The sequence below is a fragment of the Sorex fumeus genome, unplaced genomic scaffold (assembly GCF_029834395.1).
Source record: "Sorex fumeus unplaced genomic scaffold, SorFum_2.1 ptg000043l, whole genome shotgun sequence".
NCBI lineage: Eukaryota > Metazoa > Chordata > Mammalia > Eulipotyphla > Soricidae > Sorex > Sorex fumeus.
Window position 1 is genome coordinate 44316381 of NW_026606100.1, and position 27716 is coordinate 44344096.

General features: G+C 37.7%; 1 protein-coding gene and 1 non-coding gene across 2 annotated transcripts in view; one reads left to right on the plus strand and one right to left on the minus strand.

The window, feature by feature from the left end:
• The window catches only part of ATRNL1 (attractin like 1), a 788116-nt gene that overhangs the window by 125359 nt on the left and 635041 nt on the right, over positions 1-27716 (plus strand). Inside the window, exon 10 of the mRNA XM_056120591.1 lies at positions 6396-6550. Within this exon, the coding sequence (XP_055976566.1) occupies positions 6396-6550 (155 nt within the window). The remainder of the gene's footprint in view (positions 1-6395; positions 6551-27716) is intronic.
• On the minus strand, positions 20663-20769 carry LOC130030004 (U6 spliceosomal RNA). The gene has a single exon (XR_008793436.1). It is a non-coding gene; the product is annotated as a U6 spliceosomal RNA (small nuclear RNA).

Here is a 27716-nt window from a genome sequence, read left to right on the forward strand (position 1 = left end):
CTTTTTTCTCTCTTTTTTTTTTCTATATGAATTTTTAGCTTCCTTTGATTATCTTGGAAAAATGTTAAACTGAGGATTTTTAGGAAGGGAAGTAAGTTTACATATTAATTTGAAGAGTCTGGTCATCTTAACAATTTTTCACAATCCATGAAAATCATAAAATCTTCCAATTTTCTGGGTTTTAAACATATTTTATAGCTTTTTGATAAGCATTTTATTTATTTATTTTTTTTAGAGTCATCCTCAGCAGGGCTTGAGCACCCCCAAGCCCACACCCAGTGGCTCTTGCTGGGCAATGTGGTTGCCAGGCTTTGAACTTGGAGCCTCTGTAAGAAAGACACGTGTTCTAGAACTTTGAGCTATCTCCTTAGCCCCTGTCTTTCTAATTTTTGTGGGACATTTTACACTTGTGACTTAAGTCTGTCTCTTTTTGCACACTATTCTAAATAAAATAATTAAATTATTTTTACCCTAAGGATTTTTCTTTTGCTATCTTTTGGAAAGAGCAATTGAATTTTGTATGTTTTTCTTTCATTCTCCAAATTTGCTAAACTTACTTAGTTCTAATAGTGTTTTAGAAATTCATTAGAATCTCTATATGCAAGTAACCATTCTACTTCTTTGTTCCCCAATGTGGATACTCTTATTTTGTTTCCTTGCCTATTTCTCTGCCTATAGCCTCTCATACAATATTGGATAGAGATGACACCTTTGTTTTGTTCTTATTCTAAGGGAAAGTTTGATTGTTTACTGTTAAATATAATATCATCTGTATTTTTTCTTGTAGATGTACCTTGTATTAATTTTCCGTGTCTGCTGAGACAAATGACCAGATGTTGGGCAGCTTAAAACAGAGGAAGTGTGTTTTTCTTTCAGCTCCCGAGGCCAAAAGTCTGAGATTCAAGTGTGAACAGGGCAAAATTCCATAAGGAGTTGCTAGGGGAAATTCTTTTTCTAACCACTGGGATCTGTTGATAACCGTAGCATTCCTGGGTTTGTGGTTGAATCCCTCCAATGTCTTCTTCCATAGTTCTATTCCCCCCTTGTTTATGTGCTTCTTATAAAGATACATGCCAGGAGCAGTCTTCATCTTGGGGATTCACTCACATTTCAACCTGAGATGTGTAATTCCTTTATTTCCTTTTCTTAAAAATCTCTATGTGGTGCATACTTCATCTTGGGTATTGCTGGTCTTTCATGTAATTCCCTTATTTTACTTTACGGTACATTCTCCTTCAACCCAAGATATGTAGCCTTGTCTCCCCCCTATTCAAGAGAAGCGCATGTTCTCTCTTGAACAACTTCTCTTTCTTTCCCCTCATATTTTCCAAAATTAATATACCTTACCTTAACAAATGGTACTAGTCATTGATTTATTCAATAATACTTGTCATTTATTCACTAAATAGTAAGGGTGGTCTTCTAATTTTGAGAGCCTTCATTTAATTGCATATGCAAGAATATTTTTTCAACTAAAAATATTTACGGGTTCTAGGGATTAAGATGAGTACTTAATCTTTTGGGGTAGAGCACAAGCTTTGTTGATTGTTTTAGTATGCAAATGTTGGATTTTGTCAAAAACTAAATCACATTTACCCAGATGACTAGTTTCCTCTTTCTTCTTTTGATATGGTATATTACTTTGAGTTTAGGTGTCAAACCAACAATGCATTCCTTGGTATAAATTCTACTTGATTGTGATTTATAATTATTCTTTATATATTTTTTGTTTTTGATTTGATAGTATTTTTTGAGGATTTTTGTTTCTATATTTATTAGTTTCTATATTTATTTTGGGGTGTCTTGTTAGGTGTCAGAATTATACATAATAGCATTATTTTATATATTTAGATAATATACGTATTACAAATTTATTTATATATATTTTAAATTTAATGTTAGATTTGATTTGGTGAAATTTTTAAAAAAATTTTTTATTAGTGAAACACCATGAGGTACAGTTGTAGAATACAAATTTTTGTGCTTGGGTTTCAGTTATACAATGATCAAGTACCCATCCCTCCACCAGTGCCCATTTTCCACCACCACGGGTTCCAGTATCCCTCCTACCCCCCACCCACCCCCCATCTCACCCTGCCTCTGTGGCAGGGCACTCCCTTTTGTTCTCTCTCTCCTTTTGGGTGCTGTGGTTTGCAAAAGAGAAATTGAGTGGCAATCATGTTCAGTCTATAGTCTACTTTCAGCATGCATCTCCCATCCTGGGAGGATCTTCCCAACACCCTTCGTTTGGTGCTCCCTTCTCTATTTGAGCTGCCTTTACCCCTAGAGTGTGCGGCTGCCCTCCAAGCCATGGAGTAAACCTCCTGGTATTTATCTCGGCTATTCTTGGGTGTTAGTCTCCTATTTTGTTACTTTATGTTCCACAGATGAATGCAATCTTTCTATGTCTGTCCCTCTCTTTCTGACTCATTTCGCTTAGCATGATACTTTCCATGTAGTGATTTGGTTAAATTTTCGCCTTTCATTTTTTGTTCTTTTATTCATTATGTCTTATATTTATTTGTTATTCTATTTTTTGTTTGCATTAGTGAATATTTTCTTGTGTATTTTAATATCTTTAATTATTTTTAAAAATTAAGTAATTAAAATTAAAAAAATGAATCATAGTGAGATACACAGTTACAAAGTTTTTCATGATTGGGTTTCAGTCATATAATGTTCCAACACCCCTCCTATCACCAGTGTACATTTCTCACCACAATGGTTTATTTTTAGTAGAATTATTTTCGTTTTTCTCAGTGTTGATCTCAGACAATTTATTATATATATATTAACTTAGAAAACACTTTACATTTTGACAAACAAAGAGCTGTAGGAATATTATACTTAGAGATATACCTTCGTTTTGTCTTTCTTGTAGTAGTCCATATACCACCATATATATATATATATATGTTACAAATTCAACTATGAATTGTTATACTTTCACTTCATATAGTTTTTTTTTTAATGTAGGAGTACTGCTATTTATTCAGCCACTGATTAGCTGATGGGCTGGAGCGATAGCACAGTGGTAGGGCGTTCGCTTTACAAGCAGCCAACATGGCCGACCCGAGTTCGATTCCTCCGCCCCTCTCGGAGAGCCCGGCAAGCTACCGAGAGTATTCGATATGCCAAACACAGTAACAACAAAGTCTCCAATGGAGACGTTACTTCGCCTGCTCGAGCAAATCGACGATCAACAGGAGGGCCTGATTAGCTGATTGAATTGGGTATGAACTCTACCTTACTTTTTTTTAACTATTATTTACTATTTTTTTTATAATTTTATTTATTGTATCACTGTGAGAGCAGTTACATTACTTCATATAGTTTTATGTTTTACATAGACACTGGGTAGAAAGGAGAGTACCCTTTCTATGTCTTTTGATTTTTCTTTTGTATTTAGCATTGGGTTGTCTAATTCTCACTCTCAGAGAACCCGGCAGGCTACCGAGAGTATCCTGCCCACACAGTAGAGTCTGGCAAGCTCCCCGTGGTGTATTCGATATGCCAAAACCCAGTAACAATGATGGGTCTCATGCCCCTGACCCTGAAAGTGCCTCCAATGTGGCACTTGCTAGGACAAATGGAGACGTTGCTGGTGCCTGCTCGAGGAAATCGATGAACAGTGGGATGACAGTGATACAGTGATACAGAGATTTTAGCATTATTTCCTTGCCTTAACTGAGCTTTGCTTTTGTCTATTCCAAGCACTGTTATTATTGTCAAGTAGATGACATGTCTACATTTTAGAGGCCCAGCAGTACAGTTTTACAAGTGTGTCCTTATAAAAACTTTCAAACTGTATTATAGTAACTATTTGTAAAATTCATGAGAAAGAAAGGAAGGCTGGGAGCTTGCTCATGTGTCAGAAGCAGCCTAATGTGCGTGCGGTCCATGTCTAGCTCCTGGCTCTGCCTGCCCTCCTGCCCCCTGCCCTGTCCCTTCCACCTCGACCAGGTGTCATCTTTCATGGGCCACAAGCACTTCCAGGTATGAGCCTTATGGCCTTGAGCAACTAACACTAGCTCTGCACCACTGTGCCCAGTATCAGCACTTGTAGGTGCCTGAACTTTTCTAGGGGTGGGCCCTCTTGAAAAATAACAGCAGAGGCATTCCAGCCCAGGGTCACCTGTTCCCTGACCAGATGTGTGACTGTGCCTTTAGAGTTGCCGTCTTTAACCACCAGTCTGTTGGCTGGTGCTGGGCCATAAGTATAGACCGGTTCAGAAGCATTCATCTCACGCCTTGATGATAACCACGGCTCCATGCAGGTCAGGTACCAGTCCACGGGGGAAGAAGGTTTGTAAGCTATGCTTTATAGCATTCCATTCTGGGCTTGCCCATGGCTTTTAAAGGGCATGGATTTCTTTCACTTTGTTCTCTCTCTCTCTCTCTCTCTCTCTCTCTCTCTCTCTCTCTCTCTCACACACACACACATATACATACACACACTCTCTTTCTCTCTCTCTCCCCTTAGAATCAGTATCCTCTTTTCTCATAAATGATTTTACATCACTGAAATAATAAAAAATAAAAAAATAAAGAATAAGAAATTGACATTGATGCTATTTCAGAGTTACCCAGTGTCCTTCGCTAATACTCTCCCTGGAACAAGTACTCTAGCTCAGCCTTTCTTAGCCACGCTCTTCGTGACATGGGGCTAAGACTTCTCAGCTCCTGTATTCTTAAGTATATGAGACCCATCATGTACCATCCCCTGTGAGTGGGGGGATGAAGGGAAGAAGGATTCAGGTCTCTCATGTTTGCTTTTTGAGTCGAGCTTCAACAAAACTAGGAGGATAAGATGGAATGCTGTTGACCTATTGTAGTTGAAGTTCATTGATCTGAATTAGGGATTTAAGAATGAAGGTGTTCTGAGTTTTTCACTTACTTTCATGTGATTGAATTTCTGTTTTGTTGAACTCAGTGTGTGTATGTGTGTGTGTGTGTGTGAATATTTGGAGGAGAATGAGAACATGTAGCAGGCCAGTTCTTAGTGACTGTTTCTATTCTTGATGTGTAATAACAGTTCTTGAGTGAATCTTTATTACTGCTTTTGGTGAAATTTCAAACTTTAATAGGAGTATACAAAATAAATTTTACCAATTAAAGTCTTTTCCTGACATTGGGTAGTATTTGTGGAATTCTAATACCTGGAAGTCAGCATCATGTTCTTCAAGCATTAATTGGTATTAAAATTTATGTCTTGTAAAAGTAAAGGCCCTCCCGTTGATCATCGATTTGCTCGAGCGGGCCCAGTAACGTCTCCATTGGAGACTTTGTTGTTACTGTGTCTGGCATATCGAATACGTTACGGGGAGCTTGCCAGGCTCTGCCGTGTGGGCGAGATCCTCTCGGTAGCTTGCTGGGCTCTCAGAGAGGGGCGGAGGAATCGAACTCGGGTCGGCCATGTTGGCTGCGTGCAAGGCAAACGCCCTACCACTGTGCTATCGCTCTAGCCCTTATGTCTTATATGCTATCATATATACTGTATTTACTGTGTGGATTTTCTGGTTCTCTTCTTATTAGGGTTTTATGTAGAGTATTTATGAAATATTGATTCCGAATATCATGTACCTTCACTGTATACAATTTTATTCAGAAATATGGTTGTAAGGATAAATTTACAGTTGTGTTTCTCAGTCACGCTTTAAAATTATATTGATATTTTAATGTTTCTGAAAAATGTGTTCTGATTTCCAGTTATAATAGGCTATGGATATATTGCAGAAACGATCTTGAGCCAAAGATTGCATATACAAATGCAATTGATGTGATTTCATGTTATTGTAAAAGAGAGCAACACAAATCTTTGCTGTTAGAATGAAAATTGTGAAAAAAGTTTTCATTGAAAACTTTTACAAACCAAGTGTCTAGATGTCAGTTACTTAGTTTTGCCCATTTTGTGAAAATGTGTCATGTAAAAAAGTGTATCATGTTTTAAATGTACTTTTATCTTGTTATTTTTATATAAATGGTTAAGAAGCATATTCAAGATCCATGTGAGTTCTATCGTTTGAATGCATTTTAGATTAAATTTATTATATTTGACTTTTTGTTTTTCTATGGTTATTAATGTTCATGGGATTTAGGTACGGTAGTTTTGAGGAAACTACTTCTTTTTGTAAATGAAAAAATAATCAAAATATAAATTATTAAGATACTGTATTTAATACTGTGTTTCCCCAAGCGTTTTGTGGCGGAACAAATCTCAAATATTTTAAAATTATTAAACTTTATAAATCATTTAATTTGTTAATGAATAAATCATGTTATTTTTGCAATTTTCAGTAACATTCTATATGCAGATTAGATCCTTTATATGATACATATAAAATCAGGGAGATATTTTTATCCTATGTAATGCATTTTTAAATTTTATCCTGTAGGACTATTTTGAAAGAAAGTGGGTTTGCCAGATATCTTCATTCAGCTGTTCTTATCAATGGAGCTATGCTTATTTTTGGAGGAAATACCCATAATGACACTTCCTTGAGTAACGGTGCAAAATGTTTTTCTGCCGATTTCCTGGCATATGACATAGGTATGTATTGGTTAGGATTGTACAAAGTAGGAAATGCCACAGATTTCACGCAGAGATTCTCAAATGCATTACTTGACAGTGTGTTTATCTATCATTTAAGAGATATAGTAGTGACAAATTATGAATGGATTTTAAGAAAATTTAGTGTATTAGAAGTGAAGGCCAAGAGACCATACGCACTTGAATGAGTTAGTGGTAGAGACAAAGGAATTGAGAAGGTTGGGCTTGAATGTCCAGCCTTTGTGAAGGACATTTTGCATCACCCTGTGGGCACTATTGATCTTACAAGTTTTGATAAGTGGTATATTGGAATACTATCAAATTGTAAAATTAAAAGAAGTAGCAATACAAGCATTTTGTATTTAGCTTGGGCGAGCAAAGATAAATTTAAATTAATACATTCATTCTGGAGCTGCAGTTTGTGTTAAACCTGATTCTAGTGTGAGCCACTGGTAGCTTAGACAAATTAGATACCCTTGGTATAGGAACTTGAGAGAACTAGAGAAGCAAATACAGGACTGGTTGAGTTTAATATGATTTTTAGGCAGAATGGAGTCCCAGATCATACCGAGTGAAAACAGCTGAGTGAGAATCTTTCGTAAACATTACTTAATTTTAACTATGCTATCTGTAGGCCTTTCGATTATTTCTGGATATTTAAATAAATGTATTTCTTGAAATACTAAAATTGAGCACAGATATACTGAATATTTTCTCTTTACCATATTATAAATTAAAGTGTAACTGATGTTTAAAATGTACTTAATAGTAATTAAGAATACCTTTTATTGATGGTTAAGCAGTGTGGCATTTTTGATTTTAGAATACAATTTGATAAGCAAAATAGAAAGTAGTCTTAAAATATATAAGAAATTTACTTTTGCTCTTAAATATCATTAAGGCCATAGTCAAACAGAAAATTATTTCAAGTAGAAGCATAGAAAGACAATTATGATTATTGCCAAGCACTTTGCTTTATATACTAGTACAAGTTTGTTTTAAAGGAAATTCTTAGTAAAAAGTTTCATGTGCAGAGACTTGAGTGAGAGTACCGAGATTCAGGTGCATGTATTGCATGCAGCTGACCCTCACTCAATCCTGGGCACCACATGCCACTGGAGTATCAGCAGGTATAGCCTTAGACAGCCTTAGACACCTCTCAGCACTGCTGGTGTAGACCCGGAGGGCTATGGGACCCTTGTGTGCTTCTAGGGCTGTCTGGGTGACTCCTGGTCCAAGAAGCGCTGGGTTATAACTTTGAACTGCCCGCGGATTGAGAGTCCCCAGAAGGAGCCCTGGGCAACCTGAGTTTCTCTTTTCTCCCCTCAAAAAACTCTGACCAAAAGTTCTGAGTGTGAATTTATAAGTTAATTATTCAAACAAATTTACTCTCGCTAGTATTTTAGATCCTAAATAATTGGATGTTTACTTTTCTGAAATAAAAATTTGAAGCATGATTCTTGATGAAAGTAATGAGACTGTTTCAGCTCTGAGATGGGTTATGAATTTTAATACCCAAGATCTTTGAAATACGAGTTGAGTGAGGTACCGGCTTGAGGTTGCGTTAATAAGATCTGAGGTTCCCTGACTGGAACTGCCAACACACTCTTTTGGCTCTGGTGATGATCAGTAAGAAGATCCTCTGAAATACTTCATTTTACATCTGGGCATTCAAATTCTAGGAAACCTTGAGAGTTTTCTAGTTGTTTTTAAGTCCACGATGTGAGATTTTGAGCTTTTCCCAAATATTTTTATTTAAGGCGTTTTCACTTAAAGCCTGTACTTTAAAAAATAAGTTTACTGCTGAAGTATTTGGCAGCTAGCATATTGGGAATTTGTTTTTATTTCTCCCTGCTTGTTCAAGGTTATCACGTATTAGCTTTTATGTGTCAAATAATTACAGAGGTGAATAAACAGTGGCACTACGACTTTTTAGAGAAAGAGAGTATCTGATCAGTGTCTTCTAAAAGTGAGTTACTGTGCTCAGGGCTTCATAGAGAATACCTATAATTTTAATAATAGAGCTCAAATTAATTTTCAGAAGATTAAGCAAACCAAGAGCAAAAGGAATTTCCCAAAGCTCTTCCAGATAGAAGGGGTAGAGCTAGCTTTTTATTTTGTTTTTTAATTTTTAAACTTTTATTTAAACACCATGGTTTACAAAGTTATTCATCTACATTTGTTTTGGGTATTTGATGTTCCAACACCAACCTTCCCACCACTGTGACCTTCTCTCCACCATTGTCCCCAGTCCCTCCCCTCTCCCCTACCTGCTTTAACTTTCCCCCTTAGCAGGCACAAAATAATTTATATTGCTTGTCATAACAAAATAACTAATGGGATTATCAAAAAAAATTCTTTACTAAAAGAAAATTTATGATGGTTGTTAATCTTACCAGGGGGTCACTAAAAGCATCGTCAGAGGATTTACTAAGCTGCTTATTGTATTGAGCCTTCTGTGTTACTAAATTTTTATTTATTGAGCTTAGTTGACTGTTCTTCTACTTTCTTATCTAATTTGCTCCGTTCCTAATGGCCTGTCAGTTCTGTGGAGTTTAGAGGTGTCACTCCGAGAGATCCAGGATCTCTAGAACCGGGTCAATGAGTTTCAGCCATCCAAAGTGGCTTGCATCTCTTCCAAGATTAGCGGTGAAGCAGTGAAGTTGGGCTGTTTCAGGGTGGCAGCTATGGCATGTGGGTGCGGCTGCCAAGGCATTGGCAGGGCAGGGACTCGGACTGCCACTCTCCTGAGGGCACTTCAGAATTTTCACCCTGATGTGTGTTTTTACTTGCTGTGAGTTTTAACTTGCGTGTCTTCCAAGATTAGTTGTGAAGCTGTGAAGCTGGGCTCTTTTTTACATGGTGATGGCTGTGGGATGTCTAAATCCAGATATTTTATTTTCTAAAACTTGCAGTGTTTTACTTCTTGGGTCAGCATGCTATTTTCTTGGACTTATCTTATGTTCTTAGTTTTGATAGCTACTAGATTTCAGACAAATTGTACAGGTTAAATGAGGAGTAAGATATTTTAACATTTTAAAATTTAAACAAAACTCTTTTTCCCCCCTTTTGTGTTAACACTAGAAACAAAAACATAAAAAGCAACCACATAGTCCAATGCAGAGTAATTTAAATTTTTTTTTTGTTTTACTTAATTATTTCTATGTCACCCACAATAGAAGCCCTGCAAATCTATGTTTTCTTGAGCATTCAGCATCAAATATTGGGATATTTTCCTGTGAAAAATATTTTTCACATCTCAGAAAATGATTTCCAAAATAATTGCTGTTTTCATTACAGAGTATGTCTTTGTAGAAATAATCTTGCTTTATAAACTAGAAAACAGGTTTTGTAAAGAGGATTTTGTTGATTTTTCTCCTTTATGCAGTACACCAGGACTTTTCTGGCATATTTTGCTGGAAATGCCTGAAGACTTAACTTACTGCTTTGTGTTACATCATGTTTAAACAAATAAGAATATTTATTTCACTGTGAATTTTCCCTTGTTCTAAAATATCCTATTGTAACATGAGTGCCACAATAAATTTTATGTAGTGACTCTCATTAGTCTTGGAAGATATAACCTTGCTTTCAGAGTTCCCATTGTGCTATACATCTGCACATGATGGATATATAGACTCGTGATGGGGATTCTCAAACATGGCTGTCCCTGGACATCCCATCTGAAGGTTATAGGGAAAACAACCAGTCTATTAATCATATTGTTTTAGTTTAGCACCGGGCATTCTATAATTAGAACTGTGGCTGGTGAATGAGAGTTAGCTATAATAAGCAGCACGATAGATTATGTAATTTAATTCTAGTTTGTAAATATAGCTTGAAGTCAGATTTTAGAATCTGAAAACCTTAATAATTTTTGTTACTGTTTGTGATGTTACTGTTTTCAGGAAGTCACCAGAGCACATTACTCAAGGTTTAAATAATCTTTCTGGGAAACATAGCCTTTTAGGAGACAGTGAGACTAAATATAATAGAAAAACATACCTCTCTTAGTTGATCTCATCTTAAACGTGTGTTGTGTAGCTGCTTGGCCGTGGGAAGTAAGTGTTTTCATGAAAGAGTAGGTGGGGTTGGAGAATCAGTTAGATTTCTTTATCTTTTTTTGCAGTGTCTCTAAGTGGGTCATTTGAGGTTTCACATTTTGGAAATTTTCATAAATTGAGACATACTTTAAAAGTGAGTTTTGAGATATTTCAGAATTGTCTAATAAACTGCTACTGCAAACTTTTCAGTAGACCTAGCATATAATTATGATGCTTATCATTATGAATGATGGTAGGAGTTGAGAAAAATGTATAGAATGCTGAGACACAAAGAAAGACAATTGGGATATGTATGGATCCTATTTCTCTCTTCAAGAAGATAGTATAAACATAGCAAGGTAATTTCCTGAGCTAGATTCCTTCAGAAATTTGGCAGGGAGGATGGGACTTATGTCAAGATTGTATCTTGCAAACAGGAAAGCAGATGAAACTTAAAATCAGATTAAAATAATAATAATAATATATTTAAAAACAAATTTTCTGAATGTCAGTTTTGCTTATTAATATTTTGGTAGGCAGGTATTTATAGCCAACTCGACAGACAAACTGAAAACAATTCCATTTTTAATGAAATATTTTTACTGTTAATTTGTAATGTGTGGGTAGTTACCCATTTTATTTTTTTTAATTTTTTATTTATTTATTTTTTTTGCTTTTTGGGTCACACCCGGCGATGCTCAGGGGTTATTCCTGGATCATGCACTCAGGAATTACTCCTGGCGGTGCTCGGGGGACCATATGGGATGCTGGGAATCGAACCTGGGTCGGCCATGTTGGCTGTGTGCAAGGCAAACGCCCTACCCGCTGTGCTATCGCTCCAGCCCCTAGTTACCCATTTTATAAGATTATGGAGTTATAATGTTTAAAGATCAATGAACTAGTTTGCGAAGCATCACATAGATGTTTGTCCAACTCCTTTAAGTACACATATGCAGACACATCTATTTGAGTTTTATAAGGCACACTCAATAGAAATATATCTAGTTTAAATTTTTTGTTTGTTTTTTGCCACACCCAGCATGCTCAGGTCTTATTGCTGGCTCTGCACTCAGGAATCACTCCTGTAGGTGCTTGGGGACCATATATGGGGTCCTGGGGATTGAACCCAGATTCACCTCATGCAAGGCAGCTGACTTGTTCATTGTACTTTTTCTCCAGCCCAAGTATAACTAAATTTTAATTTTTTTAAGCTTAATTTTCTAACACATCGAATTCATACAAGTTCTAACTTGTTTATTCTTTTGGTGGGGGACGGGAGTGCAGGGCACACGCTGCAGTGCTCAGAGCTTACTCCTAGCTCTGTGCTCATGGAGCACTCCTGCAGGGTTGAGGGGACCATGGTTTAGAGACTGAACTCCACTTGGCCAGAGGCAAGGCAAGAGTCCCTTTTGTCCATGTTTATACTTGTCATCTTATTATCTCATTCTTGCTTTGGACAACCTGGCAGGCTACCGAATGTAACCTGCCCACATGGCAGAGTCTGGCAAACTCCCCGTGGCGTACCCAATATGCCAAATACCAGTAACAGTGATGGGTCTCATTCTCCTAACCCTGAAAGAGCCTTGAACATGGCACTTTTTAAAATTTCAGGGCTAGGGCGAAGGAGACGTTACTGGTACCTGCTCGAGGCAATCGACGAACAACAGGATGATCATGATCGTGATCGTGATACTTGTCCACTCTCTAGGTTATTTTACTGGTTCCTCTATTTGTCAATCAGGACTTCTCTCTTCTGCTCGTCAAATTCTTTGCATTTTCTTGCTGACCTGGCCACTGGAAAGGACCGGCTTTTTTTTTTTTTTTGGTCCCTCAGGAAAATACTGAAAAGCGGTCACACTGTTTTCATTCAGTGTAGCTCGTTGCTGAGTTTTGAGCTTTGCTTCAGGTATTCTTTTAGGATACTAAAATATAGTTTTTTAGAGTATACTAATAGACACACTAATATAGTCACATAGAGAATAAATATGGTTTATTTTCTTCCCCCAAAAGTGCACTCTAAGTAAAGAAACAAATGAACTTTTATCTTAATAAAATGTGAGGTTCTTCCTAGAGTGCTTGGTACTTTACAAGCACTTCATTCAGTGATTCTTTTAACATCTGTGTTTTTGTGTACTGTTTGCTTCACTTAGTGGGGAAGAACTTTAATTCTATTTAAAGAAGTACTTCACTTCCCACCTGGTGCCCAGGGGCCCTGGAGGGATACCCCAAGTGATTCTCAGTCAACCCGGTTGGCAGTTCAGTGTGAGGACCAGAAGGTGGTGCTGTTTAGGCTCTGTGGTGTTGGGATTCCCCGGGCTGCATCTGTGATTCTCCGGGGACCTTGCAGTGCCAGGGGCCGACTGCATGCAAGGCATGTGCCCTTAGCTCCTGTTCTGACTTTCTCCAGCCTCAAACTGTGATTTTGTGTGGTTAATCTTAAAGTCATGTAGGTCCAGCTTCTTTGTCTTTTTGTTTGTTTGTTTGTTTTTGTTTTGGGGCCATACCGGTAAGTCCTGGTGCTCAGGGCTTACTCCTAGCTCTGCACTCAGGGATCACTCCTAGTGGGGCTCAGGGGAACTTATGAGGTGCCAGGGGTTGAACCTGCTTGGCCTTGTGCAAGGCACATGCCCTACCGGCTGTACTACTTCTCTGACTCCAGGTCCTAGGGCCTTAAATTGTGGGTTCTGACCCTATTTGGTTTATGTCACTGGATATAGAAGTCATGAAAATATTAAAAATTTTTTAAAAAAATTTGATTTCTTTATGACTTATTACCAGTAAATATTTGACTTATATTCCTATTTTACGTACTTATATACTTGGATAATGTCAACATGGACTAACAAGGGACCACTAGTGGAAAAAAAACTTAGTAAACCCCGGCATAGGTTTTAAGATAGTTTAGTTAGAATTTGACACCCAGATTTGTGTTTACCCATTGGCACTGAAGCTTCGATTTATGTAAATTAAACCACAATTAAGTGTCAGTGACCTGTGGAATGTGCCAGCATTTGCGTTTAAAGTTCTTTTCACAGTACCACTTAGACTATAATGTGTTAATTATTATCCCATCCTTGATTTAGTAGAATAAAATTTTAATAATCTTTAGTTGGAAAAAAGTCATATAATACTTATAACCAGACACTCATGAAAATTAATTTTTCATTACATTCGGAGTAAATCGAATTTTTAAGATATTGATTTTCATTGTGTCTTTTCTCTTCCAACAAATTAATCACAAAGTAGTTACCTCAAGATAGAAAATTAAAGAAAGAAGAATAATAAACAATAGTTTTCCTAATTGAACAATGAATCTCTCAACATACCTACAAGCATGTTAGAGATTGCAAAAATTACTAAATTAAAGTTCATGAAATAAACACTGAGAAAAAAGTTTTGTAATGTCTTAACAAAACTTTGACATTTTTGGGTGAGAGGCTGGGGAAAGCAGTTATATTGAACCCAAAATTTAAAATAAAACATCAGTACATAGAATTTCAGAGTGAACTACGACCAAATAAGAGTTATTCTAAAAATTTAAGTGTTTCAGGGAATTGTTGTTTATATTATTTTGGTTTTAGGGTCACATCTATCGGTGCTCAAGATTTAAGCCCTGACTCTGCATTCAGAGATCACAAGTTATGGGAACAGGGTACCATATGTGAACCTGGGTCAGCCATATGTAAGGCTAGCACCTTTCTGGCTGAGTTAAAAAAATGAGCTGTTTATTGAGTGAATTCCAGGAGGCAAAGTTCGGAGATAGTGTGAAGAAATATTTTAATGAGGAAACCCAGTAATGTTCGAAGATAGTATCAAGAAATATTTTAATGAGGAAACCCAGTAATGTTTTAGTTGTGGAAACCAACATCTGAAGTGCAGAGAGAAAAGTTTTTTGAAACTGCTAGAAATTTGTTTTTTTTTCTATTGTGAAGGCATCCAAGTGGTTAATAAAAGTGTCTTTTTTTAAAAAATCTGGTTTTGAGGTCTTTATATACAAACAGCCTATCCTTTGTAACCTATTTTATTCAACTCTATAATTAAAAGAATGACTTATGTCCTGATATTTCAGATGAAATATTAGGACAATTTGAGAAATATGCTACTAAAGTATTACAGATGCATTTTTTTTCATGAAAGAATATCATTTGGAAAAACGTGAGCCATAAATGTACACTTTCCATCTGTACTATTTTATGTATAATTGATACAATAAAACAGTCTTGAAATTTTAGCCTAGGTTCTTAATATAATTGGAGTTCCCACATAGGTAAATAGTTCTAACAGTACAGTACTTGGATCACTGAAATTTGGGGATGAGAGAATAGGAATTTTGCAATTTTATGTGATTGAGAGTATAGTTTGTAAATTAATATATACTTCCTTGTAGCATAGCAGTTAAAGAAGAATCTGTTTCCAGAGACCAAATAAAACAACCTCTGTAGGTTTTCTGTTGGTATGAAATGGCGTTTCTGTCAATTTTTATGATGTCAATAACTGTAGAATTTGCTTTAATATGTCTAGACTTGAACTATTTATGAAGTGATAATGACCAGAGTGCTCCAGAAATACATTTTCTCCTTGGCAAGAAACATAATTATAGATTTCAGTCAGACAGATTGGTAATATAGGGGACTTTCTGATGTAAGAATGGGAATAAACACATGTAAATAAATGACATTAGCTTAATATTGAGCCTTAAGTTATTTGACAGACTCTAAATCTTACAAGAAAAATCAATCTGTTTAGTAGAGAATCCTGATCAAGAATGTGGGAGCTTAGCGACAGAGTTCATCTATAGTCCAACTTTTGTTTTAGTTTTTGGAAAATCCTGGAAGGGACCAGTGGAAAACCCACTTCTACCAACTGCTCCTTTGTTTGTCTTTTCTGGAAGGTGGAGAGTAGCAAAAGGGGCTTGCTGTAGCTATAGCCACAAAAGTTGTCTGCTTCAAGTGGCTTTTCATCCTTTTGCAACTTAACCTCTTTCTTTATAAAGAGTATTATGAGGGAAAACACTTTCCAGAGACTTTTAAGAAACTGGAGGGGGAATTCACATTCATTGTGTCAGTCCGGGATGGATTATATTCCAGCTGAAAGAAATTTTCTTCGAACCGAAAATTCTGAGACAGGGGCTGGTGTTCAGGGTTATCTTTAGGGGCCTCGGAATGAGCTTGTGAAAGGAAGAGGTACTAAAAGAAAGATTGGGCCCAGGGGAAGGTCATGCAGATTTAATGGCCTCAGCCACATCTAGGGGATCCCTGGAAGAGTTGTTGCTCAGAAGGATGAAGAGTCAGGCCTGGCTTGGTCATTGCGTGTTGTGCCAGCCGGGGAGGGGGTGAGGAAGTTGTCTGTAGCGAAGGCACTTTCCTGGGACTGGCAGCTGGAAAATCTTTGTTCAGAGCGCTCTCACAGCTGGGGTAGGAAGTCCTTCCCCAAGGGTACGTTTTGGTAGAACTTTTTCTGTGCTCACTCCAGACCATTTCTTTGAGTCTGAATCTACTTCTTCAGATGCATTTATCGAACGCTTCTTCCAGGAGGCCAGTGACTTTCTCTTCTTGGGGAGACTTCCATTACGTACTCTTTTTCAGCTAACACCTTTTATGTTCTCTGTCTTTTTTTTTTTTTTTTTTTTTTTGCGGGGTGGGTGGCACAATGGGCAGTGCTCAGAGATTACTCATGGCTCTGGGATCACTCCTTATGGACTCAGAGAGGACCATAAGGGATACCAGGGATTTGACCCGGAACGTCCACGCAAGGCATGCTGCATCTGCTGTACTATCTTTCTGGCTGGCCCCTACATTTACTTTAGAACAAAAAATTTCAAAGTCCTTAACCCCAGTTTAAGAATCTGGCATCTATGGGATTATTAATTTTCGTTTGTTCTGAAAATTAAATATCACATGGTATTGATAAGAAATTGACTCTTTTAAAAAAAATAAATGAAAGGTCATTGCCACTTTTGTTAGGAAGCAACCCATCTAAAAGGCTCTATAAAGACTGAGATCAGGACGCTTGCCTGGCATGCAGCCAACTGGATTCCATTCCTGGCACCACATGGGGTCCCCTGAGCCTGTCAGGAGCAACCCCTGAGCACAGAGCCAGGAGCAAACCCTGGGCCGTGCTGCCTTGGGTGCCCTCCCCCACCCCCAAAAAAGCAAAATATTTTTTTGAATCATTTGTTTAGTATTATATAATACTATCACGGTCACGATCACGGTCCTCCCATTGTTCATCGATTTGCTCGAGTGGGCCCATATAATATTAAAAAAGACCTTTTTTTTTATTTTGACTGGCAGAAGTAACTTTGTGCCTTTCAATCGGGGACTTCCAAAGCACTGATCCCTCAATGCATGTGTCATCTACTGTCACTCCTCTAGGTCTTATTCAGCTTAATGTCCATCATGTCAACGAGCTATTGGATATTCATTTCATCTAAGTTGATACTTAAATATTGATCATTTCCTACATCTTATCTAGATTCTGTTAATCTTTATATATTTTTCTCCTACTCTTAGGTTCAGCTAATGAGTTCTCTCAAGTCTTCCTTCCTTTAGATTGAAGAACCCAAGTTAATTTACTCTTCTTTATATTTTTAATGATACAGTATTATGGGAAAATATAGCTTTGAGAAGGCATTTTGCCCGGTAAATGCCATTTTACATTAGTAAAGTCTAATGTTTTGTTTTAAAGTGCTAAATCAAATACTTCCTTACTAGAATGAAGCTCATTAATATTAACAAAATCTAAGAAACCAAATGCTTTTGAATTTTGGGCCTTGATAATTTTTTATTTACTTTTGATTTTGGGTGTGTGTGTGGGGGCGTTATAGGAAGAGTGCTCAGAGACAACGCCTAGCTCTTGGGATCACTAGTACACCAGTGCTTGAAGATCGTGCCTCATTGTACTCAGGGTCCCATGTGTTATTGGTAATTGAAATCAAGCCTTCTGCACATGCACTCCAGACCATTGAGCTATCTTTCTGGCCCCAACCCTTGCTGCTTCTATATCACTATGTGATCTGATCCGTGGTCCGACAAGTTAAATTCCACTATTTCATAGTCTTGGACAAGCAACCAGATCTCTTCCCAAAGTTGAATTTGAAGTATTACTAATTTCTGGTAGTTTTTCAATTGGAGTTTTAAGGTTTTAAGAAAACGAGGGGGGATTTAGGAACTCAAAAGTAGAAAGTATCATCCTTGCAGTTTTCATTTAAAAAAACTCAGTTTTGGGGGAGCTGGAGCGATAGCACAGTGGGTAGGGCATTTGCCTTGCATGCGGCCAACCCGGGTTCGATTCCCAGCATCCCATATGGTGCAGAGCCAGGAGTAACTCCTACGCATTGCCGGATGTGACCCAAAAAGCCAAAAAAAAAAAACCCGTCAGTTTTTGCTTTCTGAATGCTCTATTTTTTTCCCCCTCTGAGTCTTGGGCCACAAAGGGCTATGTTCACAGCTTACTCCTGACTCTGTGTATAGGAATCACTCCTGGCAGGCTCGGGAAACCATATGGGGTACTGGGAATTGAACATGAGTTGGTTGTTTGCAAGGCAAATGCCTTACCCACAGTATTATCTTTTTTAGAAAAATTTTTATTAGTGAGACATCATGAGGTACAGTTGTAGATTTACAAATTTTTGTGCTTGGGTTTCAATTATACAATGATCAAGTACCCATCCCTCCACCAGTGCCCATTTCCCACCACCACGGATCCCAGTATCCCTCCCACCCCTCATCCCCCTCCATCCCACCCTGCCTCTGTGGCAGGGCATTCCCTTTTGTTCTCTCTCTCCTATTGGGTGTTGTGGTTTGCAAAAGAGACAATGGGTGACAATCATGTTTGGTCTATAGTCTACTTTCAGCGTGTTTCTCCCACAGTATTATTTTTGACTCCCCAAATGGTCTAGTTTTAACACTCATATTTTTTAATAGCATATTTGTTTTTCCCACTTTATTTAAACACTGGCTTACAAAGTTGTTTATGGTGGTTTGTTACAGGCATTCAGTATCCCAACACCAATTCATCCTCACCGTTACCTTCCCTCCACCACGGTCTCATTTTCCCAACCACCCTTCAAGCCTGCCCCCGTAGCAGGCTCACAATCGCTTGTTTTATATTGCTTGTTACTTCTAAATGGCTAAAAGAATGATAAAAAATATTGATCATAGAAGAAAATTTGTGAAAATTGCTATATTTCACCATGGGACATTAAGCCCTTGTCTGAGGGTTTACTGAGCTGTTGTTGGAAGTTCAGACTTCTGTGTTAAAGTTGTTAGTTGAAACTGGTTGGCTTCTATGTTACATGCCATCCAATCTGGTGTGCCACTACCAGGATGTCAGTGTTGTAATGGTTGGAGATGTTGCTCCAGAAAATACAGAATATTTAACTGGGAAGTAAAGCTTGAGGCATCTGTATCATTCCTATTTTAGTATATGTGCTGCCGAAGCGAACACTCCAGCCCCAACTTCTCATTTTATAAAAACAATATAGTTCACCTATGAAATAAAAGTATGAGTTTTAGAAATTGATCATTTGGAAAATCAAAAAAAAGGGCACTATTGAAATCAGGAGCACAAATGAGTAGATATATCAAAGGTAAAGTCAGGAATCTGTTTTCAGCCTTGGTCTTTCAAGCCCATGGTGGCAGCTTTGGAATGTGAGAGTAGAGCCAGGGCTTTGGTTGGGTGGGAGCTGGCCTCTGCCCTACGGAGATCATCCTGGAGGTCTCAGCTGTGAACGGATATTCAAGAAATATTTTTCAGCTGATTGATCTCTTTTGAGATTTATTTATGAGTCTCTGGAACAGGGCCGGTAGATATGTGGTGGCGGCAGTGGTGGGATATGGGGTGGCTGCCAGGGCTTCCAGAAGTATGGGGAGGGAAGGGGAGTTTTCTCTCCAGACTTCGAAAAGGTCTGGAGTTTTCAGCCAAAAAAATGCCGTGTACCCAAAATTTTTGGCAGATTAGGATGGAGCTCAGCCCTGAGGTGGTAGAGTCTAACCCAAGGCATGGTTAGCACTTTTATGTTTGCCTTTGCTTTATGGTTGTAGTATCTTTTCTCCATAAAGACTGATCTTCTTTGTAATTGTTTTACAGTTAGCTACTAAAGACCTTTTTTTTTCTGTTTGTTTTTGGGCTAAACCTTGGATGTGCTCAGGGCTTATTCCTGGTTTTTCATACAGGGATCACTTCTGGAAGATTTTTGCGGATACCATATGGGATGCCGGTTCTTGAACATGGGTCTGCCGAGTGCAAGGCAAATACTTTACCCACTGTACTATTGGTCAGACTCTGAGCTGTTAAATATTTTGGTACCCTTTTTCAGCCTATGTAAATAAACATCCATTCTTTTCATACACCATTGGAAGATAAAGGTTTAATCTTTGTAGACATCGATCTAAGTAATTTATACTTAGATTACCAGGGTGCAGTTGGCAGTGAGAGTATGATTTTAAAAATTGTGAGGTTAAAAACAAGTCTACATGCTTCAGAATTAAGCTTTTTTCTTCCATGTAAATCAAGTATACCGCTAACCGGGTTAATAATTTCTGGTCCAGATCATGGAGTATTTTCCTTCAAAACTCTGGCCAGCCTGAGGGAAAGCATGTTGAAAACCTATCATTTGGGAGTCTCAAATGCCTGAGTGGAATCCCAACAACTAACATTCTTGCCCAGTCAAAAAATTGTCAACTAGTTTAGTTATGCCTTACTTAAAAAATTTAAAGAGCAATTAGCTAACCTTTTTGACATTAGCAAAAACGATTCAATTTGACCAAACTATCAATCAAAATAGGAAAAACTTAGAAATTGGAGGGAATTGAGTTGGAAATAAGAGGAGAGTATAACTCTGGTCTTGTTGCATGATGAACCTGGACCCTCCTGCATGCAAATGCATTGCATGCTTTCAATTTCTGAGCTCCAGCCCCAATTTATTTTCTTTTTTTTTTGAATTTTTTTAATATTAAAAAATTTTTTAATAGTGAGACATCATGAGGTACAGTTGCAGACTTACACATTTTTGTGCTTGGGTTTCAGTTATACAATGATCAACTACCCATCCCTCCACCAGTGCCCAGAAAATATGGAATGCTTCATGAATTTGCGTGTCATCCTTGCGCAGGGGCCATGCTAATCTTCTCTGTATCATTCCTATTTTAGTACATGTGCTGCCGAAGCGAACACTCCAGCCCCATCTTCTGCTTTTATAAAAATAATATAGTTCACCTATGAAATAAAAGTATGAGTTTTAGAAATTGATCATTTGGAAAATCAAAAAAAAGGCACTATTGAAATCAGGAGCACAAATGAGTAGATATATCAAAGGTAAAGTCAGGAATCTGTTTTCAGCCTTGGTCTTTCAAGCACGTGTTCTTCTTTGAATACGTCTGTTCTCCTTTTGAATACGTACTTGCTTGCTCACTCTCGCAAACTCAGATTCTCTTCAACACATATTCCTTTCCTTCTCCCCTTCTCACATCTGTCTAAGTAAGTTTCGTTCAATGAAAAACTTTGAAAAGAATTTGTTCTGAAAATTATGAGCAAAGGAAAGACGTAAAATATGATAAAATAAGTTTGTATGGCTATCCAGAGTTATGCCTGAGTAATGGGAATTGTGAACATAAAGAACTTCAAAAAATTCGAGTTGAGGAAGAAACCACCAGTTGGGTAATTCAAGAGTTCAAACTCGAAGTACATGTATTTTCAGGATAAAAGATCCTTCTGAACCCAGAAAAAAAATAGGAAAAACTTGAGCAACGACCATTATTGAAACCTGAGACAGAAAGAATACTCTAAAAGTTTATAAATAGAGAAGAGACACAGCCCAAATAAGGCATGGCTCAGTAGCACATGGCTTCACAGAAGCGATGTCAGATGCCAGAAGACAGGAGAGTAATGACTTCCTGTGTGTGAAACTGTGTTTGAGGTTAGACTTCTAGGTGCATTCAATCATGTGAGTCTTTTTTAGAATCGCAAAGTCTCACTGATTTACTTCCAAATTAACTTTCCATGGAAGTACAGAATTGTGTCTCTTACAGATACATGTGATGAAATAACATTTAAGAAAACATAAAAGTTAAGCTCCAGGAAATAAGGGTATGTAGCAGAGGGGAGGTATGAAGGAATCTACTGGATGCAGTTGCAGACCTAGAGATCAGTGAGGCTTGATTGGAGAGGAAACGTAGTGCTTTAAGAAGTGAGTGAGATGCTCAATAACATGATGAATTAGAAAACACCAAATAGAGATATGCACTGCAAATGAAGAGTTGGGGGTGAAATAACAGGTGTATAGAAATGTAAGTGAAAAACTGATTTTGCCATTAAAATGTAATCATAGTATGCCCATAGGCATATCTATGAATTATGTCTTCTAATAAACACTTAGTACTAATCTAAACAGTTATGCTATAAAGAGAGAGAAGGACGGAGAGAGGGGAAGTGTGTGTGTGTGTGTGTGTGTGTGTGTGTGTGCGCGCATGTCCATAAATAAGAGTTAACTTCATCATCCTGAAAGAAGGAAGTCAGTTTATTAACGAAGAACTAAGTATATTTAGAATCAGAAGGTCACTACACTAAGTTTTATTATTATTATTATTATTTTCTAGACTTAGCATTCCACTAGTTGGCAGAGATGTTACTGGACCCCCTCGAGCAAATCGATGAACAACGTGAGGACAGTGCTATTTTTGTTTTGGGGTCACACATAGCATTACTCAGGGTTTACTCCTGGTTTATGTTCAAGGCTTGCTATTGGCAGGCTCAGGGAACCATATGGGTTTCTGGGGATCAGCTGCATGTTAGGAAAGTGCCCTACCCTTTGTACTGTGTCTCTGGCCCACAGAAACATTCTTTCTGGTTGTTTAGAATTAAAAGTAATGCGATTGTCAGGAAGATAGAGAGCAGAAAACTTTTTTTTTTGTGGATAGCCTTCTGAGATTATTTAACTTTAAGCTTTGTTTATGTATTTATATATATATATATATACACATGTGTATATCTTTAGTTAAAAAGAAGTAAAATAAAATTAAACCATAGTGGTACAAAAATTAAATGAGTGCGTCAGGGGTAAATGTTCAAAATAGTTCTGAGAAAATTAGATTATAGAAACATACCAAGAAATACCTGAGAAGTATAGTATATGGGGAATTAAATTCAATCCCTAAGATATGTGCAATGACTGCTTCTTTATGCATGCAAGACCAAATGAGTAGAAACTAAATTGTAAGTCTTTATAAGAAGGCTAGAGATTATCTCTAAAATCACGTGTTAAGAACAAAATTCACAAATCTTAAGGAAAACAAATTTGATAAAGTTACTGTATCAAATTTTGCACTATAGGACTTCATTAACTAAGTGAAAAGAAAAATGACTGCAGAGAAGAAGATATAGCAACATACATAACTAGCAAAGGATTTGTATCCAACACTTTGAATAAATAATTCTTAAATTAAAAAAATCAATGGAAAAATGACTTGTTGGCATTAACAATAATTTTGCAGTGGAGTAAAAACAAAAGACTTTTAAATTAAAAAAGATGCTTAGTTTCACCAGTAGCAAGGGTGTAACAATTAAGAAGTGCAGTAGAGCTTTATGTTGTAGAAAATGTGAAATAAGAATTGTTATGCAGTAGTCATGGGTTTAAGCCAATGTAACTACTTTAAGAAACACATTTGCAGAATTTAGTGATCAAAGTTGTGTATTTAAGTCTGGCAGTTTTCTTAGAAATCTACGTAGCAAAAAAGCTTTCCAAATATGTACAAGAAGGTGTGCATAACAGTAAACATGAAAGCCTGATTAATGTTAGGAAAAATCTGAACTAAGTGATCATTCACAGCTTAATGGGTAAAGATGTTTTGATATAGTCATAAAATAGTTTGCTATCACAAGGTTAAAATGAAACACATGGAACATGTGCATGCATTTAAATTGCTTGTTGAATGATATTTCTCCAAAGAGTATATACTAGGGTCTCCCTAACATCACTAATAATTAAGGAAATGCAAATAAAAACCCATAATGAGGGATCATGGAAATATCAAATATGGCACTGGCTTAGCATGCAGCTAACCTGGGCTTGATCTCTGGCTCTCTGTATGATCCCCTGAACATTGGTAGGAGTCATTCCTGAGCACAGAACCAGGAATAAGCCCTGAGCACAAGTGACTCAAAAAAAAGGGGAGGGGAGAAGGGGGAAAAAAACCAAAAATAACCACTACAAACCCCCAAGTCCATAAGAACTGTTTCAAACCCATGAGATAGCTATTATCAGGAAAGAGAAAATATCAAGTGTAGACAAGATATGGAGATACTGAAATTGTGTCCTTCTTGTGGGACCGTGAAATGATTCAGTCGCTATGGAAAAGAACAGGAAGGATCCTCAAAAATTTAAGCAGAGAGCACCAGAGAGATAGTTCAGTGGGCAGGGTGCATGCCTTGCACGTGCTGACCTATGTTGAATCCTTAGCACCCCAAATGATCTCTGAAACCTTGCCAAGAATGATTCCTGAGCACAGAGCTAGGAGTAAGCCCTGGGCATGTTCTGCCCCCCCCCAAACAACAACAACAACAAAACAACAACAAAAACCCTTTAAAAATAGAATAATTAGCCTGTAACCTAGCAGTTCTACTTCTGGGTTATTTCCAGAAAAACTGAGAAGAGGACCACAGAGAGATATTTATACACCCATGTTTAAAGCACCGATCTTCTCAGTAGCCAAAAGGTGGAGGCAACCAATCGTATCCATAGATGGAGGAACAGATGAACTGAAATGTGGCATATATTATTATTATATTATTAATTTGCTCGAGCGGGCCCAGTAACGTCTCCATTGGAGACTTTGTTGTTACTGTGTTTGGCATATCGAATACTCTCGGTAGCTTGCCGGGCTCTCCGAGAGGGGCGGAGGAATCGAACTCGGGTCGGCCATGTTGGCCGCTTGTAAGGTGAACGCCCTGCCCGCTGTGCTATCGCTTAATTATCGTTATATTATTCTAGCTTAAAAAGAAGGAGATTCTTATAGAATTTGACTTGAATTATAGTACATACATATGTTGGGTTTGTTATTTATATTGAAATCTGTTTAGTACAGTAGACTAATGTTCTCTTCATAGTACATTAGAAAAGAGGAAATTCTAATACATGCATGCATTATAGCACAGCGGGTAGGGCGTCTGCCTTGCACGCAGCCAACATGGCCGACCCGAGTTCGATTCCTCCGCCCCTCTCGGAGAGCCCGGCAAGCTACCGAGAGTATTTGATATGCCAGACACAGTAACAACAAAGTCTCCAATGGAGACGTTACTGGGCCTGCTCGAGCAAATCGACGATCAACGGGAGGACCTTTACTTTTACTTACTTTACTACGTAATATGCATTATATAATATGTGTATTCATCATTAATACATTGATGAACTCTGAAGACTTTCTGAGGGAAGTATACCAATTAAAGAAAAACAGATACAGTATGAGTTCATTTCTGTGTACGCCTCAAAATAGTTTTATAGAAACAAAAGAATAGGTTGTCATGGCTGGGGAAAGAGGGCAGCTGTCAGTCACTGTGTTGGGTGCAGCGTTTCAGTTCTGCATGATGAAGAAAGCTCTAGGGATAGAGTGCAGTCATAGGTGCACGTTGTGGTGAATGTATCTGTAATTGGTTTAAGTGGCGAGAAATACTCAATGGTCTGAATAAAATAAACAAGTTGCAGAAGGGTTCACATGGTCTGATGCCCACTTATACTAATCACTCTCATGACATACAGAAACAATATAAAACTAGTGACATTGATTTGAAAGTAAGCATTAGTGTTTGTGTCCAAAGAAGGAAAACAGAGAAAGTTAATTATGCGACCCTCTTAATGTCTATAATATTTTCCATCTTTAAGATGTCACAAGGGATCCTCTTTGTATCTAAATATTTTCCATATTTAAGATGTAGTAAGCCAAATGTAGTACTGAGTTTGAATTGTCTGGGTAGTGGTGCAGAGGTTATTTGTAATGCCATTCTTTAGATAATTCTGTGCTGCTGAAACACTTTATCTTTTCCCCAGAAGGCAGGTAGAGTTAGAAGAATCTTCAAAAGGCTCGATTCTGAGTATATGGTGGTCTTTGTCCTCTGAGCTTTCTTTCCTGACTCACTGCTTGCTGGGTTTTCCTCAGCATTTTCTGCATGTCTCATCTTGAAGCTCTCTCCTCCTCTGCCTGCTCTGTTTTGGAGGCTGGGCCGCATTTCTCCCTCTTTAATCCCAGGTAGGGTGAGATTGTGGGTGTCACTTTTCTTATCCACACTCCAGATTTCCCAGAGTGACCAAGAAGAGCATTTTGTTGTGCTGGAAAATGTTAGAGTAAACTGGTTGCTAAAAGTCTGTTCTTTCCCCTGATTCTTACTAGCTTTGTTTCCCTGAAACTACATTTGAATGGTTTGAATTCTGTTGTTGGAATAGACAGTCAATACACATTTCTTTTTTCTGGTTTTGGACTCTCTAGTATTGCTCCTTGAGGAGTGAAGTTGTACACAGCAAATGTCTGGGGTTCACTGGGCCATACGAGTTATGGTCTGGCACCCCAGACCTACACTGGTGATGCTTAACCACGTGGTGCTGGGCTTCAAATCCTTGTTGTGTGCACCCCTCATCCCTTTACTATTTCCCTTGCACCTCAATACACAAGTTTTAAGTGAGTGTCCAAATGGGTTATGTCTGTGGGGAAGGATATTGGATGTCACAGTTGAAATTTATGTGCCTTAACTTATTAGCTAGCTCCAATATTTCCAGCTCTTTTTTTTTTCAGAGCCTGTGTCCCCTACAGGTCATCCTTTCTCTCCAAATAGGAATGCTCAGTCTTTTCAATCTATTTTTAGAAGCAACTATTCATAAGCATGGTTTCATAGAAAAACAAAGATAATCCAGTAGACTTCAGTTCATTACTCTACTTGAATGGCTCATTCTTCTCCCCTCACACAGGGTGAGACTTACTCCAGTATCAATACTGGATTTTTCTGAAGACCATTTTATGGAGATGAAAGTACTTTGGAAATGTGTTTTCATTTCAGATATGCACATAAAATGAACTTTCTCAAATTCTTAACATGTGAAATTGGCAGACTTATGCATTGGCTTTGATAAAATTATTTCCTGGAATGTGGTCTTCAGAACATTGGCTTTTTTACACTCTGGGTTATATAAAGTTTGGCTTCTATACCTTTGTACACTATTTTGAGAGTAATTAATAGGCAATGTACTTTGTGAATTATAAAGAGAGATTGCAACTAGGTGATGTTGTTTTGTGGGGGGATTTGTGTTCCTTATAATCACTTGCAGTATTGGTATTGTTCGTATTAGCCCCTGGTGGTGCTCAGGGGATATTCCTGGCTCCGTGCTCAGGAGTGCTCCCTGATGGCACTATATGAGTCAGAGCACTATCTGCAGTGCTGAGGTTCAAGCCAGGGTCAGCTGATCGCCGGGGAATGACCTTATCACCTGTCCTATCTCTCCAACTTCCTTGGAATATATTTTAGGGCATGCAGCTCAAGATATACATTATTGTTCAGTCTTCCAGTTTTATTTGATAAACTGTGATATTTCTATGATTTTTCACGAGCAGAGTTAATTAAAACCAAGTTTATTATTTTATGACTGACACTGCTGTCATAATTACCTAAACAGAAAGTAATCATTATAATCTTTGCTAGTAACTAGTTTAGATCATTACTTTTTTCTGAGAAGAACTTTTAAGCTCCCTAAAGCTAAAATCAATTGACTTTAGAATACTTGTTCTGGTGTGATTTTAACATATATCTTCCTTTAGATACGGCATGCTTAAGAAGGTGATATTTAGGGAGTGGGAAATAGTACCGGAGTTAAGGTGCCTGTGTGCCTGAGCCTCTCCTGGGTTCATGAGTGTCTCTCCAACCATTGATGGGTGTGGCCTTGCTGTTCCCTGGCACTCTCCCTCCACCAGTTTGAAATAGTGTCTTGAAAATGACCTTGTCCATTGAATACTGAATGATTTGACACCTGAAATCTGTTAGCGTGTCAATTCTAAGTGATATTAAACGGATATGCATTTTCTTTAACCATTTCTTTTTCCGTGCTCTTTATATAGCTCGTGAATTCATTTTTCTTTCATTTATAA